Raw genomic sequence first — 16,681 nt, 5'->3', positions numbered from 1 at the left:
TTGTTAATACAGACAGGTTCATACATACAGGTTCAAATAAACAGGTTCATACAGACAGGTTCAAATAAACAGGTTCATACAGACAGGTTCATACAGACAGGTTCATGCATACAGGTTCATACATACAGGTTCATACATACAGGTTCAAATAAACAGGTTCATACAGACAGGTTCAAATAAACAGGTTCATACAGACAGGTTCATACATACAGGTTCAAATAAACAGGTTCATACAGGCAGGTTCATACAGACAGGTTCATACAGACAGGTTTATACAGACAGGTTCATACAGGAAATTTGTATTTCTTAATGGACAAAGTTGTTGCTAGTGCCCCTAATAGAATGACTAACACTTCTATCTTGCTACGTGATCAGTTCGTAGAGAATGTTAATGACTCTGATCTTCGTAGGGAACTGAAGAGGTTGGTTCGCAGTGATCCCACGCTGTCCCTACTTGATGTACGTGCTGAGGCTATCAGATGGGAATGTGAGGGTAGCCCAGCTAACAATAAACACCATTCTATCTCCCCTTTTTGTGCAGTGCAGAGCTCCAGTGTCCAGCGTAATGTTGAGTGCCCACCTAGCAGTTCCACCACCGAACAGCTTGCAGCTTTGACCGCTTTGGTACATAAACAGCAGGAACAGCTGGGTAAGCTCACTGAGGCTATCAAAGCGATGCAGGCGCCCCTAGTCCCCAGACCTAGTCGACCCAGTAGTGTTGTGTGCAGACGGTGTCAGCAGACAGGACACTTTGCCCGTGAATGTTAGAATGAGCGTGTCCCACATTATCCAAACAATCCTTCACGTGCTCCTCGCACACAAGCCGCTGTTTTTCAGTCGGCGGGAAACTAGCGCCCCCTAGTGTGCAGAGCCAAACATTAGGTGGTGATCTGGAAGGCTCCACAGACCCTAGCTCAGTTGATGAGGCACTGGTGGCCCGTTTAATTGCCCCCTGCGCCCAGGTTGACATCAAAATAGCAGGTATTGAGGTTAAGTGTGTGTTAGATACAGGGTCCATGGTATCTACCATTCGTGAGAGTTTCTTTTTGCAACACTTTCAGGAGAAATTGAAGTCTTGTCACTGGTTGCAGCTTCGGGCAGCTAATGGGTTGGGAATCCCCTATGTAGGTTACATGGAACCCGATGTTGAGGTGTTTGGCAGCTTCATCCCGAGGAGAGGTGTATTGGTAGTCAGAGACCCCCCTGAGCATGCCACCCCACCTGAAATCCCTGGGATTTTGGGCATGAACATTATTAAAGCTTGTTATGATGTTCTCTTTTCAAAGCACGGCCCCAAGTTGTTTGACCTCCCGTCTGTATCTGGTGCCCCAGAGGCATGGCTGCGAGCCCTCCAGTGTTGCCACCAGGCCGAAATTAAGCCCCCTACTCCCCTGGCAGGATTGGCAAGGGTTAGGGGAAAGAGGTCGATTCGGATACCAGGAGGCACTACAAAAATGGTTGCCACTACCTGTTCGGCACAGTTTGGGTCTTCTGGGTCAGTTTTGGTAGAACCCCTGACTTTTGAACAGGCTCTCCCTGAAGGGCTATTGGTGTCTCCGGCCCTGGTTAACGTTGTCAGCGGCACTGCCTACATCCCTGTTGTTAATGTCGGTGTTTGTGCAGTAACACTTCGGCCCCGTCATCCTCTGGGGCTCCTGTCACAGGTAGAGGTGGTAGGTCTGCCAAATGAGGTTAGTGGGGTGGGGCCTGAGCAGTCAGGACGGGTTGCTACAGTTAGCTCCCAGGTTCAAGGGATCAGTTCAGTGCAGGAACAGATCAGGGCTCTTGATTTATCTGTTCTTTCTGATGCAGAGCAGCACAATGTGAGGTCACTGTTACTGAAGCATGAGTCAGTGTTTTCTGCATTTGGGGGTGACCTCGGCTGTACCGACCTGATTACCCATGAAATTCCACTAGTCGATGATGTACCTGTGCGGCAACGTTATAGGCAAATCCCTCCGTCAGAGTATGACACAGTCAAAGCCCACATACACCAGCTGCTGGAAGCCCAGGTAATTAGAGAGAGTTGTAGTCCCTACGCTTCCCCCATTGTTCTGGTGAAGAAAAAGGATGGCACACTGCGTCTTTGTGTGGACTATCGTCAGCTCAACAAAAAGACCAGGAAGGATGCCTTTCCACTCCCCCGCATCGAGGAGTCCTTGGATGCCCTTGGCGGAGCTAAGTGGTTCACCACAATGGACTTAGCCAGCGGCTACAACCAGGTACCTGTGGCAGAGAGCGACAAAGCCAAGACTGCTTTTTGCACACCATTCGGCCTGTTTGAGTTTAACCGGATGCCGTTTGGGTTGTGCAATGCACCCGGGACCTTCCAACGGCTGATGGAAAGAATGTTTGGGGCACAGCACTGCCAATCATTATTGTTGTACCTTGATGACATTGTGGTTTTCTCTTCCAGTGTAAACGAACACTTGAGCCGCTTGGATGCCGTTCTGAGTCGCCTTCAGCAGGAAGGACTTAAAGTGAAACTCGAAAAGTGTTCGTTCTTCCAGAGGGAGGTTGAGTACCTGGGTCACCTCATCTCCCAGGAGGGAGTCTCCACGAGCCCAAGCAAGATCTCTGCTGTCGCTAACTGGCCCCATCCTACAAACGTTGCTGAAGTCAGGTCGTTCCTTGGCTTTGCAAGCTACTACAGACGCTTTGTTGAAGGTTTTGCAAAGCTGGCTGCCCCGCTGCATCGGTTGGTTGCTGAGTTGGCTGGAGCGAAGAAGCGGAGCGAACGAGGCCAAGGTTTGGGACCTAGCTGGACAGAAAACTGTGAGGAAAGTTTCCGTAAGTTGAAGGCCTGCTTAGTATGTGCCCCCACTCTTGCTTTTGCTGACTTCTCTCTCCCCTTCATCCTGGAGGTCGATGCTAGCCATAGCGGCCTAGGTGCAGTGTTGTCCCAGGAGCAGGATGGCAAGGTGAGGCCTGTCGCATATGCCAGCCGGAGTTTGCACCCAGCCGAGAAGAACTACAGTTCCATGAAACTTGAGTTCCTAGCCATGAAGTGGGCGATGACAGAAAAGTTTAAAGAATACCTGTGGGGTCAGTCGTGTGTCGTGTGGACGGACAACAATCCCTTGTGCCACCTGGAAACCGCTAAGTTGGGTGCCACTGAGCAGCGTTGGGTTGCCGAATTGTCTGCATTCAACTACAACGTCCGCTATCGGCCAGGCCGCATAAACAAGAATGCTGACGCCCTCTCAAGGCAGTCAATGGCTGACGCTCCCACCGAGCTCGAGGAAGTTCTCCCTGGAACAGCAGTACCTGATGCCCTGCAGAGGACAGCGAGAAGGGGTAAGCAGCAAGTTGCCGTGCAGGCAGAGGTAACGGCCTTTCCCTCCCGCACCCCAGCGGACCTACAGGCACTCCAGCAGGCGGATCCAGCCATTGGAGCCTTTCTTCACTTCTGGCGCCAGCAGAGGGAGCCAAGTCAGGCTGAACGACAGGAGCTGAGTCCCCAGGTGCATGGGTTGGTCCGGCAGTGGGACCGGATTGTGCAGACTGATGGCCTGCTGTATCGTCGGCTGTTTCGCCCAGATGGCGGGGAGGAGGTCTACCAACTCCTGCTTCCAGAGGGTCTCAAGGAGGAAGTGTTGACGCAGCTTCACCAGAATCACGGGCACCAAGGAATCGAGCGAACTACTGAGTTGGTGAGGCAGAGGTGCTACTGGCCAAAAATGGACCTCGAGATAAAGGAGTGGTGTCAGCGTTGTGAGCGGTGTGTCCTGGCCAAATGTACACAGCCAAGAGTTCGAGTGCCCATGGGTCATCTCTTAGCAGCTAAACCGAACCAAGTGCTTGCTATAGACTTCACCTTGTTGGAGCCTTCCCGGGACGGAAAGGAGCTTGTGCTGGTGATGACAGATGTCTTTTCAAAGTTCACTCAGGCCATTCCCACCCGAGACCAGAGAGCAGCTACGGTGGCAGAAGTGCTGGTGAAAGAGTGGTTTTATCGCTATGGAGTCCCAGCCCGCATTCACTCTGATCAAGGGAGAAGTTTTGAGAGTGCAGTGGTTCGACAGTTGTGTGAGCTGTATGGAGTGAAGAAGACACGCACCACACCCTATCACCCCCAGGGTAACGGTCAGTGCGAACGGTTTAATCGGACTCTGCATAACCTGCTACGCACTCTGCCTCCTGACCAGATCAGCCACTGGCCTGAGCATCTCCCCCAGCTTGTTTTTAATTATAACTCCACCGCTCATCAGTCGACAGGTGAGTCCCCACACTTCCTCATGTTTGGCCAGGAACCGCACTTACCTGTAGACTTTTTGTTGGGTTACCTTCCAGAACCGACTGAGGGGAGAGTGTGTGACTGGGTGGCAGAGCATCGCTGGCGGCTGGATGTTGCTTTTGACTCTGCCCGGGACCAAATGGAGGCTGCGGCAAGGCGGCGAAAGGAGCGACATGATCGGGGGGTGCTGGAGGAACCGTTGAAAGCAGGTCAGTGTGTGTACCTGCGGGACCATGCAGCACGTGGCCGTAACAAGATCCAGGATAAGTGGGGATCAACTGTCTTCGAGGTGGTGAGACCACCTGAACCAGGCGGAGTGGTCTATTCCGTAGCCCCAGTCTACGATCTAACTCGTGTGAGGCAAGTGCACCGGACAATGTTGAAACCTGCCCTGCCCCAGTCCCCTGGACAAATTCAGGTTAGGCCGCTGCACGCACCCGAAGTGGCATCGCCTTCAGAAGGTGATGAAGAGGAGGAGACGGTGGAGACTGGGTTATGGGTGGTATTGACAGCACCAGAGGACCATCGGCCCACTCCAGCTCGTCCAACACCTTATCGGAGTGCGCCAGTAAATCAACCGCCTGCAGCAGTTGCCAGTTCCTCCCCTCTCACACCGCTCCATGGAGGCCCTAGCACCAGCGCAGCTGTCCCACGCAAGTCTGTAAGGAAAACGGCAGGGCATCACACAAATGTGCATCGTCTCCCACGACCAGTGCAGGGGGAGGCAAGTAGGGCTACAACCTCTCAGGTATTGGGTTCTGGCAGTCTAGGTGCAGGTATCTTTCGTCCTTGGTCTTAATATTAGTGTTAATGTTAATGTTAGTGTTTATCAGCGGGCCGCTGATAAAAATTGGGGGGGGGTAGATGTAACCGGCTGATTAGCGCTCATGCCCCACAGCTGGGTGGGAACCAATCACCTGCGGTTACCTGGTTGTTTGCGGGGATAAAATTGAGTGACGGAGCTCCCTTCAGTCTCTGCAGAGCTCCGGGTTGAGAGCAGGTACGAGTCGTGTGTGTTAAGTGTTTTCAATGTTCGTACATGTGAGTAACTTTCACTCTTATTCCAGGACGGTGTTCCTTTCGTGTTGGTGGATCGTTGTGTGCCGGCAGCGCATATAGTACGCGATACGAGCGCGGGTAGTGACGTGATAGGGTCGCGGACGGCCGAGGTAAACCTCAACTGGGTTTTGTTTATCTTAATGTGCCGTTTTGTTGTATGTAAGTGGTTAACGTTCATGTATTTTGTTGCAGATTGCCACTTTTGCCTTGTCTTTTTGGTGTCTTTTTGGTGTCTTTTTGTCTCTTTTTGCCTTTCTATTTAGCTTGTCTTTGTTTTGTTCTTTTTGCCTTGAGTTACAGGCTCTGCTCAGTAACAGTGTGAGTTAAAGACTCTGCTCAGTAACAGTGTGAGTTAAAGACTCTGTTCAGTAACAGTGTAAGTTAAAGACTCTGCTCAGTAACAGTGTGATTTAAAGACTCTACTCAGTAACAGTGTTAAAGTATCCCCGTCCAGGCTGTGTAAGCAGCCGTGGCTGTAGCTACAGTTTATTGTGTCAGGCTTTTTCATGTTCTTTGCATCGTCTAATTTATCAACTAGATGTGTGTTGTTGTAGTGAGTGTGCCGTGTTCATAAGCCCGATACTTATAACCTGGCTGCAGTTAGCGGTGTCCCAACACTGATTTCTAGTATGTGGTTCATGTTGAAGTAATAATAATAGTGTTTTAAAACTATTTTTCTGCCAGTTAAATAAAGATCGTGTATATATTTTCCTAAACCATGCCTTTGTATTCATTTGTGAACTCACCTGCGTATTGTTAAAGGAGAAACCCTCTGTTAAAGGGTCGGTAACTAAAAAATAAGTATATTGTTAAAACTCTTTGGGTGAAAGTCCCAAGGTGGCGTTGTTGGTATTTTATCTTCTAATCCCAGAAATCCCTTTCCAGCCCTAGCTTGGTTACATATGGTATCAGAAGCTGTTTACAAGGAAAAACTGCAACACCTCAGTCTCAGAGAGACAAAGCTGAAATTGAGGACCTACACTGATGAACCTGTTCCAGTATTGGGAAAAGTGGCTGTGACCGTGGAACACAACCAACAAAAAAAGACTCTCCCACTGTATATCATTCCAGGACACCATCCAGCACTGCTAGGGCGCAAGAGGCTGCGGAAGCTCAGACTGAACTGGCGGGAAGTGTTCTTGATCAATGACGGAAACACAAGCCGCCTACAGGAGATTTTAAAGAAGCACTCCAAAGTTTTTGATGGAGAACTTGGCAGCATGAAAGACATCATGGTGAAACTGACAGTCAAATCAGGTAGCACACCGAAGTGTCTGAAAGCTAGACCTGTCCTGATGCCATCAAACCCAAGGTAGAGGCAGAGCTGGACAGCTTAGTGAAAAGTGGTGCATTGGACCCTGTGAGCACAAGTGACTGGGCCACACCAATCGTTCCAGTCCTGAAAAAGGACGGGAGCCCAAGGATCTGCGTTAACTTTAAAGTGACTGTGAACCCTGTCTTGACTGTAGAACAGTCCCCATTACCACTCATTGATGACCTCTTTGCAGGCTTGGCTGGGGGACAGAAGTTTAGACAGAAGATAGTCTTATGTCAATCATATCTCCAAATGCATGTTGATCCAGACTCCCAGGAACTGTTGACCATAGTAACACACAAAGGTCTGTTCAGGTATAGGAGGCTTCCTTTTGGGATAACCTCTGCACCAGCACTTTTCCAAAGAGCAATAGACCAGATCCTGAGTGGGCTTCGAGCAGTCCAGTGTTACTTGGATGACCTGCTCATCGCAGGACCCAACGAACAGTCACACCTACAGACCCTGGATGCAACACTGCAAAGGCTGGAGGATTATGGTCTGAAAGTCAGGAAGGACAAGTGTGAAAGCACCATCAAAGGTGAAGGCTATTGTGGAGGCTCCATCTCCGAAGAATGTGAGCCAGTTGAGATCATTCCTGGGCTTGCTGACATACTACGCAAGGTTTGTGCCTAACCTCTCAAACAAGCTGAAGCCGCTACATGAGCTTCTTAACAAAACTAAAACATGGAAATGGATTCAAAAATGTGAGGCAGCTTTCAAAGAAGTGAAGACGTCCCTCTCGGTCTGAGGCCCTCACACACTTTGACCCTAACTTGCCGCTGTAGCTGGCATGTGATGCCTCACCCTATGGTGTGGGTGCAGTGGTGTCGCACATCATGCTGTCAGGGAAGAGAGGCCAATTGCCTTTGCATCACGAACGCTGAGTAAAGCTGAAAGTAATTACGCACAGATTGAGCGTGAGGACTTGTCCATAGTGTTTGGAGTGAAGAAATTCCACCAGTATCTTTTTGGCAGAAAGTTCACGCTACTGACTGATCATCGACCTCTTACCTCCATCTTCGGTCCTCATACTGGTATCCCGTCACTTGCAGCTTGTTGCATGCAACGTTGGGCTCTGTTGTTGTCTGCCCGCCAGTATGAAATCAAGTATAGGAAGTCGGAACTACACGGGAAAGCTAACAGACTCTCGAGGCTCCCATTGCCTGTCACTCATGCCGAGCGGCCAAAAGCTGAGATCTTCTACTTCAAGGAAGTGATTGCTGCTCCAGTAACCTCGACTCATGTAAGAAAACACACACGCACTGACCCAGTCCTGTCTGAGGTTTTGGACATTGTCACGTGTGGGAGGGGAGGGGAAATTACAAAGTTTAAAACCTTACCTCATGAGAAGAAACGAGCTCTCAGTCCAGTCTGGATGCCTACTGTGGGGCTATCGTGTCATTATTCCACCTCCGCTGAGAGAGAAAGTGCTAAATGAGCTACACTCTGGACATTGTGGTGTTATGCGGATGAAAGAAATCGCACGTAGTTACTTCTGCAGTTCACAGTCGACGACGTTTAAAAAGTACAGTCGTCAGTGTCTTCTGGACTGTAGGAACCAGGAAGTCACAAAGGAACTTCGAGACCTGAGACTTCGCCGTGCTCCAACATCTCCTACGTGAGAATGCTGTTCCTAGATTTTAGTTCAGCATTTAACACAATCACCCCCCAACAGCTGATCCAGAAACTCGGCCACTTGAGACTCAACACCTCCCTGTGCAACTGGGTGCTGGACTTTCTCACAGGGAGGCCACAAACTGTGAGAGTCGGCAGCAACTCCTCCAAAACCATCTCACTGAGCACAGGGGCCCCTCAAGGATGTGTGCTCGGCCCGCTGCTCTTTACCCTGCTGACCCACGACTGTGTGCCCACCTCCAGCATCAACCACATCATCAAATTCGCGGATGACACTACAGTGGTGGGCCTCATCACCAACAACGATGAGGCTAACTACAGAAAAGAGACGAGCAAACTGGTCCAGTGGTGCAGCGGCAACAACCTCTTCCTCAACTTGGGGAAAACCAAAGAGATTGTCGTGGACTTCAGGAGAGGCCGACAGCAGCACCTCCCACTGACCAGCAACGGCGCTGCTGTGGAGAGGGTGAGCAGTACCAAGTTCCTGGGACTGCACATCTCTGATGACCTCTCCTGGACTAACAACACTGCATCGCTGGCCAAGAAGGCTCAAAAACGGCTCTACTTCCTCCGGAAATTGAAGAAAGCACAAGTTCAACCCCCCATCATGTTCTCCTTTTACAGAGGTACTATCGAGAGCCTCCTCACTGGCTGCGTCGCTGTGTGGTTTGGTGGCTGCACTGCCTCCTGCCAAAAGACTCATAGTGATCGCGCAGCACAGCCAGCAGGATCATCGGTGCTCCTCTGCCCCCCCTCACAGACATTTTCCACACCCGCCTCACCAGCAGAGCCATCAGCATTGCTGGTGACACCTCCCACCCCTACCACTCCCTCATCAGTCTCCTGCCTTCAGGGAAAAGGTACCAGAGCCTCCGGGCCCGCTCCACCAGACTGTTGAACAGCTTTTTCCACCAGGCTGTCAGAATGCTGAACTCCACTCACTACCTCCCCCCTCTGCCCCCTGGACTGTAACACACACATACCAAGCTGTATGTTCAGTTTGTTTGTGGTGAAGTATAATACCTGAAGCTGTATGTTCAGTGTGTTTGTGGTGCAGTATAATAGCTGAAGCTGTATGTTCAGTTTGTTTGTGGTGCAGTATAATAGCTGAAGCTGTATGTTCAGTGTGTTTGTGGTACAGTATAATAGCTGAAGCTGTATGTTCAGTGTGTTTGTGGTGCAGTATAATAGCTGAAGCTGTATGTTCAGTGTGTTTGTGGTGCAGTATAATAGCTGAAGCTGTACGTTCAGTGTGTTTGTGGTGCAGTATGATAGCTGAAGCTGTACGTTCGGTGTGTTTGTGGTGCAGTATAATAGCTGAAGCTGTACGTTTGGTGTGTTTGTGGTGCAGTATAATAGCTGAAGCTGTACGTTCGGTGTGTTTGTGGTGCAGTATAATAGCTGAAGCTGTACGTTCGGTGTGTTTGTGGTGCGGTATAATAGCTGAAGCTGTACGTTCGGTGTGTTTGTGGTGCGGTATAATAGCTGAAGCTGTACGTTCAGTGTGTTTGTGGTGCAGTATAATAGCTGAAGCTGTACGTTCGGTGTGTTTGTGGTGCAGTATAATAGCTGAAGCTGTACGTTCGGTGTGTTTGTGGTGCAGTATAATAGCTGAAGCTGTACGTTCGGTATGTTTGTGGTGCAGTATAATAGCTGAAGCTGTATGTTCAGTGTGTTTGTGGTGCAGTATAATAGCTGAAGCTGTACGTTCGGTGTGTTTGTGGTGCGGTATAATAGCTGAAGCTGTACGTTCGGTGTGTTTGTGGTGCAGTATAATAGCTGAAGCTGTACGTTCGGTGTGTTTGTGGTGCAGTATAATAGCTGAAGCTGTACGTTCGGTGTGTTTGTGGTGCAGTATAATAGCTGAAGCTGTACGTTCGGTGTGTTTGTGGTGCAGTATAATAGCTGAAGCTGTACGTTCGGTGTGTTTGTGGTGCAGTATAATAGCTGAAGCTGTACGTTCAGTGTGTTTGTGGTGCAGTATAATAGCTGAAGCTGTACGTTCAGTGTGTCTGTGGTGCAGTATAATAGCTGAAGCTGTACGTTCGGTGTGTTTGTGGTGCAGTATAATAGCTGAAGCTGTATGTTCAGTGTGTGAGGGAGGGGGGAGGGCAGACAGACATTGCCATAACAAACTATATCCATCTATCTATCCATCTATCTATCTATCTATCTATCTATCTATCTGTCTGTCTGTCTGTCTGTCTGTCTGTCTGTCTGTCTGTCTGTCTGTCTGTCTGTCTGTCTGTCTGTCTGCCTGCCTGCCTGCCTGCCTGCCTGCCTGCCTGCCTGCCTGCCTGCCTGTCTGCCTGTCTGCCTGCCTGCCTGTCTGTCTGTATCAGGGTTCTACCAACACTTTTGCTTTTGTAATATACTAAAATATCCTACATTAAATAATCTAGCCTGCAAAAATGTAAAATGAAAACGTTTTCCATGTGGCCACTAGATCTGACTCTCTTGATTCAAATAAAAATGCCATGAACGCAAAATACAGGTCTGCACCGCACTTTTACGACTGTCCCTGAATGCACCTGCAGTGAGAGGGGCTCTAGACAGTCAGCTCACGGCACTCTTTGATGCCAAGGAGTTGATCCAAACTTACTAAACGTGCATGATGTTTCACCAAACTGGATTAAATCAAGCTGTAGACGCAGAACTTTTTTTATGGGGAGAGTGTCAAAAACTGCAAACGACAAATATTAAACAGACGTCCCCCGGGTGTGTCTTTGTCACTAACGCACACCAGGGGGGTAAAAATCATCAATGAAACTGAGACAGATGCATGGAGCTTCGTCGTAGTCCTGTTTTGGTCTTGAAAAAACGAGTTGTTGATGAACATCTTATTATTATGCTGTGATGCGTGTATGTGAGCGCACGTGTTTGTGTGTTTGTGTCTGTGTGCGCATCGGGGCAGAACTCTGCCATGTGATACAGAGAGCAGATGAGCATAACGACATCCCATCATGTAAATAAGATCAATAACATCAGGATATTTAGTCCGTTTACTAGAAGAACAAGTTTAAGACCTGATCTATAAGAGAGATAACCCTGAATTACTTCTGCTGTGATCTGGCACTATATAGAAAATAACATTTACTGAACTTCCAAGAGGTTGGGGTCCGCTGTTGTGGGGGGGCCCTGTCCCCCCAATATAATAGTAGGGGAAACACTGGTGTGTTTGTGGTGCAGTATTATATCTGGAACTGTATGTTCAGTGTACTCCTGGTGCAGAATAATAAGTGGAGTCCAGAGGGGAGAGTTCTGTCATGTTTTTATTTTTGGAGAAGACCATAGGTTTTACAACAGATTTAATAATAATTGAGAGCTCTAATGAGAGGGAGAGTCATTCTACCATTGACTGTTGCCATCGGCTGCTTATATTGTCAACAGGCAAACTCCTAATCACCATAGAAACAAAAGAAAACAAGAAAAAAATCCAACATTTCTGATTTAGTAAAGAACATCCAGGGTTGCATCATTCAATTATTCTGAAACAAAAGGGTTTAACATGTCTTACATTTTGGGGGGGAGGGGAGGAGGGAGAGAGAGAAACAGAGGGGGTGGGGGGGTTACCTGTCTTTCTTCTGACCTCAGTCTCAATAGAAACCAGACAGACACAGGGGGAGGGGGGAAGGATATATGGGGTGGGTGGGTGGGTGAGTGTTGGGGGGGGGGGTCAGGGGGCTACAGCCTCCTCATCAGAAACAACCTGCCCTCACTGTGTTTGTTTGGAGTGCAGATTCTTTATTTACAGGTGAACGCTCAGCACACACATCGTTTTATGAAGGACACACGTCATCTGTCTCCGTCCAGGAAGAAGAAACACTTGTTGGTCCTGGTCACCAACACCTGCTGCACCTTAGCTCAGGGGGGAGGGGGCAGGGCGGGGGGACTCACGCCTCAGAACCCTGTATAGACAGAGAAACATATAGTCAGCTCACAGGTAACACCTGGGACATCTGAAGACTCTACACCTACAGAGAGAACAAGAGGAGGAGGAGTCAGCAGTGAAGAGGATCAGTGTGTTAGAGAAGACGTAAGGTGAAGACAGACAACATGCAGGAACAGCCCCATCCACACTGAACAGGTACTGCAGGTGAATACAGCTAAAGGTGCATTTCGACCAAGAGTACCAGGGTATTTTAGCCCCCAGAACTACTTTCCCCTGAAATAAAAGGTTCCTGTGGCCCAATTGTTGTCTGCGTTTCGACTGTGGGCTGAAGTCCCGGGTAGATTGTGTAAATCAGGCCAGTGACGTATGGAGAAAAGAAAAGTAAATGGACTACACCACCAGACCAGTAGAGGTCAGTAAAACAAAGAGGAATGCCATTCATCACAGATGACACCATAGAAGCAGATGGACAGGCAGGTATCATTATGAGCAACACAACAGTTAGCCTGTTAGCATGAAGAGACTCAGCTGGTCTGTTTTAGATGGTGCTATATTTCATCACAGATGGATTCACTGAATCAACACGTGAGAGGAGATAAGCGCGAGTAGCAAAGACGTTTCAACACAGCTTTAAAATCCTTTTGAACTCAAAAAGCCGTGATCGCAGAGATCGACCGGTGTTTTGGTTTAAACAGCGACCCTGTTAACTGGAGACTTTCAGCCGGATGCATCCCTCATAAACGTCTTTAGACGATCATTAAATATCTGATGAGGATATTTTGAAATCTTAATAAAAACTAAACTAGTTTGCATTCCCAGGAACTCCCTCTGTGTTTCAACAGCTGTGTAAACTCCACAAACACTGACACGTTCAGCTGAAGGTCTCCAGTTTACAGGGTCACTTTTAAAACTGTAACACCGGGAGAGACGCATTCACGGTGGGCTGAGAGAAGACTACTGTTACAAGCTGCTAAATCAAGAGAATCACAGCTTCTTCTTTTGAAAAGTACACACACATACAAAAAAGATAGAACAAATCAAAACTAATGAAAGAAAGAGAAATCAAGTGAATCACAGATGTGTGTGATGTTATTGTGGACGGGGGGAGGAATAAAAACACTGAGGTTAATCTACCACTCAGACACGTTCAGCATTGCAGGCCCTGCCCCCTGAAAGTCCCAGGACCTTTGAAAAGTACTACCCCCCTAGCAGGGGCTTTTCAGGGGGGAGATTATCAACCCCTTAACTAAATTTAGACCCTGGGTCCACCGGTTGAAACCAACAGCTCCGCCCCAACAGCGTAGCGCCACAAGATCCTATGGAGTTTCCCTCTACAGCAGCTGTCAATCAAAGTAAACCTGGAAGTAAAACCCCGTTTTTTAACCTCCAATAACTAACAAAAAATAATCTGTTCAGAAAAAAAGAGGCCTTGAACACAAAACAGTGAAATACTAACTACATATCACCACAGCATACGGATGGCAGAAACATTCGTACCTGTATTTTTTTTTTAAAGTTTGACTGCAGCCCCATTCAAATGAATGGGGGAGACAGAGTTTTTGACCTATACTGCAGTCAGCCACCAGGGGAGCAGTTTTTTGTGGAAGCTTCATTTCCAGCCGAGCGAGATACACCCCTGGTCAAATCGCATGTAGTTCCGGGGTAAAGTCCCTCTGGTCGAAAAACGCCTCGTGGGTTCCACTGAATGAAGCCTTAGTTTTGACGCTCTCAAAAATCCCTTTCTTGAATTTCCCTTGAAAAATAACTCAACAGGACCACGAATAAGGGTTTAAGCTGTTTACTTAAATCAAAAATAAAATTAATACAGAAAGGTGTTCATCCTTCTAGAAACTAAAAGAGAGTGAGATAGAAAGAGAGAGGTCAAAAAACCATGTGGCTCCACTCTCTCCTTGCCCAACTGCCACCTCATTAATTAAAAAACTGATCTTGTCTGGAGATCAACGAACCTTAAGGCGGCAGAGATACAGCATGCATGATTCAGCCAGCCTTCCAACATACGACTTTCTGTCACAAATCCAAATACCTTTTTAATATTATGAGAAAATAGTAACAGCATAATGTACTTTAACCTTTTACCATATTTTTTATAAATGTATATCTTTAACTTTAGCCTCATAAATTAACTATCTATGTCAATTATTATCTTGCACATTAACTTAAATTATTACAACATTATAAATTGCATTTAGGCTCCTACACAGCTGACCCTCTGTCTTACTGCATTCAGTATGACAAACTGCAAACACACACCTGACTAGGGATGCAACTAACGATTATTTTTGGTGTTGACTAATCTATCAATTACTTTTCCGATTAGTCGATTAGTATTATGAAAACTAAGGGACAAGACCCAAAACCAACAGTCTGATCCTCAGGCCCTCAGGCAGCACTGCATTCGAAGCAGACATAGCTCTGGAGTGGAAATCAATGCATGGGATCCCGTGCATTGATTGTATGGGGATCATAAGAGTCTATGGCATGGGTAGCTTCCTCATCTGTGAAGGCTCCATTAATGCTGAACATTATCTACAGGTTTAGGAGCAACATATGAGGGTCCACATCCTGAACTGGCCTGCCTGCAGTCCAAATTAGTCCCCCTACAAAGTAAGCAAAGCTCTTCCTGTTAAAGAAGAGCATGTTCCAGGTTCACGTCTGAAATGTTGCCTTTGCCGTTTTGACTTATACATTTTAAATGATTTACCAACCATCAGGATTGGTTTGTAACAACATTTTACACCGCGTCCCAACTCTGAAGGACTTTGGATTGTACGTTTGCAGACTGATCCTTTTCATTACAAGTTTACACTGAGCTAACAGGAGTAGCATTATGCTACAGACCAGTATAAAGCACAGCGTCCTCTGTAGTTGAACCATGATGTTAGCAAGTGTCCAGTCAGAGCAGCGACAGAGTGTGTGCCACACCTGTGTGAGGGTGACATCAGGTGGGGCTCAGATTAAACATCAACAGGAGTGTTTATCTTTCTGTAATCTGACACCTGATTCATTTAGACCAACATGACGGGGGGGGGGGGGCAGCTACATTAGCCTCTCCCACTCTGCATCAACATCCTGTTCAACTGAACCACTGAAGCTACCTGCTGGTCATACACACCTGTGTTTAATATGAAGTTCTTATTCGAGGTATCTCATATGATGTCATCTGTACTGTGTGGAGGATGACCCTCACCTGTTCCTGTGTGAAACCTGCTGATCACAGGACACACCTATAAATCTCAGCTTGTCATACATCAGGTACCGGGGGCTTCTCCTCCTCAGTGTAGAAAACACTACGGCCTGTGCTTAAAGTCGTTCTTTGACATAGTGCTGAGGACAAAAAGACGACGGCCACACTCGAAAACTGCCAAGTGTACACTCAGTAGAGTCAGGAGCGCAAACACCACTCAGCAGTCCCTCATGGTTGTGATCCCCCTCCTGCTCCTGCATGGATGGGGCCGTAACGTTACGGTTTTTACCGGTTTACCACGTCACACAGCGACAGAAGGAGTGGCACTTCAAAACAGTCCACTCTGAAGCTGGTTTCCAGAGGTTTACATGTAAAGGGACGGCCAAAACAGGTTTCCATGTTAACAGAGGCTCAGAGGCTTTGGTGCTCTATGGTACCATCCAGTTTAAGAATGGAGTAATGCCACGACGGCTCTCACAGTTATTATACTACATATCCTCATAACCAGTCAAACTCAGATGGATTTAGCATACGAACACTTTCAGTAGGGATTCTACGCACTGTTTAATAAATGAGACCCGAGGATCGGACCAGGACTAACCAGGAGCATGTCTCCGATCCTGTTTCAGGAGGAAAAGTGGATTCATACTGGTGATGCTTCAATAAAACAATGAATGAGTGAACTGGTTTAATAAAGACGCATTGAAAAACGAGTGGTTGACTGATATCAGTTTTTCACTGACTAATTATCTGGCTGATGCCGATAATTAGACAGCAGGTTGGCCGATGGCTGGTGTATAACGCTGACATGATGTTGTTGTTGTTGTTTTGCATTTGATAAAAGACGAGGATTTAAGATTCCATACACATCACAGTCTAATATACGTGGTTATCTTAGCCAGCGACGTGTTGCAGATGGTTTTCTAATTGATGACAGTCATGTTCTGAAATCTACAACATAACTCTGATATTCATGTCAGAAGTGATATCAACGTGCATTATTCTGACCATCATGACAGAGTTTAACAGCAGCCAGTTACTGTTTCAGATCTGATCTGAAGAACATGTCTCATTCAGAAAACGATGGTCTCATACAGTCCAAAGACCTGAACAGGCTTCCTCTCTATAAAGCCATGATATCTGAAGTGCTGTCTGGAATAGAGGGTAAGATAAATGCAACTTGAGTCACATGTTGTGTTAATGTACAAGGCAATCAAACTTCTGGCAGAACTGTTTAGGAACAACGTCCAACATATTAAAGGTTAATATTAAAAACTGCCCTTCTACATGGAGGAATACATCATCACGTAGACTTCACTCAGTGGCTGCATCACTGCA

The 16,681-nt window shown here is 47.4% G+C and overlaps 2 protein-coding genes across 5 annotated transcripts in view; one reads left to right on the top strand and one right to left on the bottom strand.

The window, feature by feature from the left end:
- The first annotated feature begins 342 nt into the window (after positions 1–342).
- LOC117817546 lies at positions 343–9,144 on the top strand. Its single transcript, XM_034690286.1, has 8 exons — positions 343–487; positions 542–649; positions 838–962; positions 1,062–4,965; positions 6,368–6,608; positions 6,977–7,232; positions 7,708–7,854; positions 8,167–9,144. Exons 1-8 carry the CDS (start codon positions 343–345, stop codon positions 9,142–9,144), a joined length of 5,904 nt encoding a protein of 1,967 aa, XP_034546177.1.
- A 2,356-nt stretch (positions 9,145–11,500) lies between these two features.
- csnk1a1 (casein kinase 1, alpha 1) overlaps positions 11,501–16,681 on the bottom strand; it is a 45,171-nt gene continuing 39,990 nt past the window's right edge. For all 4 annotated transcript variants that reach the window (XM_034689671.1, XM_034689672.1, XM_034689673.1 and 1 more), the window contains one exon: positions 11,501–12,154. In XM_034689671.1, the coding sequence (XP_034545562.1) occupies positions 12,147–12,154 (8 nt within the window). In that variant the 3' untranslated portion in view covers positions 11,501–12,146. The remainder of the gene's footprint in view (positions 12,155–16,681) is intronic.

Source organism: Notolabrus celidotus, chromosome 8 (assembly GCF_009762535.1).
Source record: "Notolabrus celidotus isolate fNotCel1 chromosome 8, fNotCel1.pri, whole genome shotgun sequence".
In the NCBI taxonomy this organism is placed as follows: Eukaryota; Metazoa; Chordata; class Actinopteri; order Labriformes; family Labridae; genus Notolabrus; species Notolabrus celidotus.
The sequence above is the reverse complement of the archived record's forward strand: the minus strand, read 5'-3'. Positions and strand labels throughout refer to the sequence as shown.

Excerpts from the sequence above, each read along its gene's own strand:
- LOC117817546 (XM_034690286.1), top strand. The coding sequence starts at position 343 with ATGACTAACACTTCTATCTTGCTACGTGATCAGTTCGTAGAGAATGTT. Across the intron at positions 650-837 it reads TAAACAGCAGGAACAGCTGG|TCGGCGGGAAACTAGCGCCC; the intron begins GTAAGCTCACTG and ends GCTGTTTTTCAG. Across the intron at positions 7,233-7,707 it reads TTGCTGACATACTACGCAAG|TATGAAATCAAGTATAGGAA; the intron begins GTTTGTGCCTAA and ends TCTGCCCGCCAG.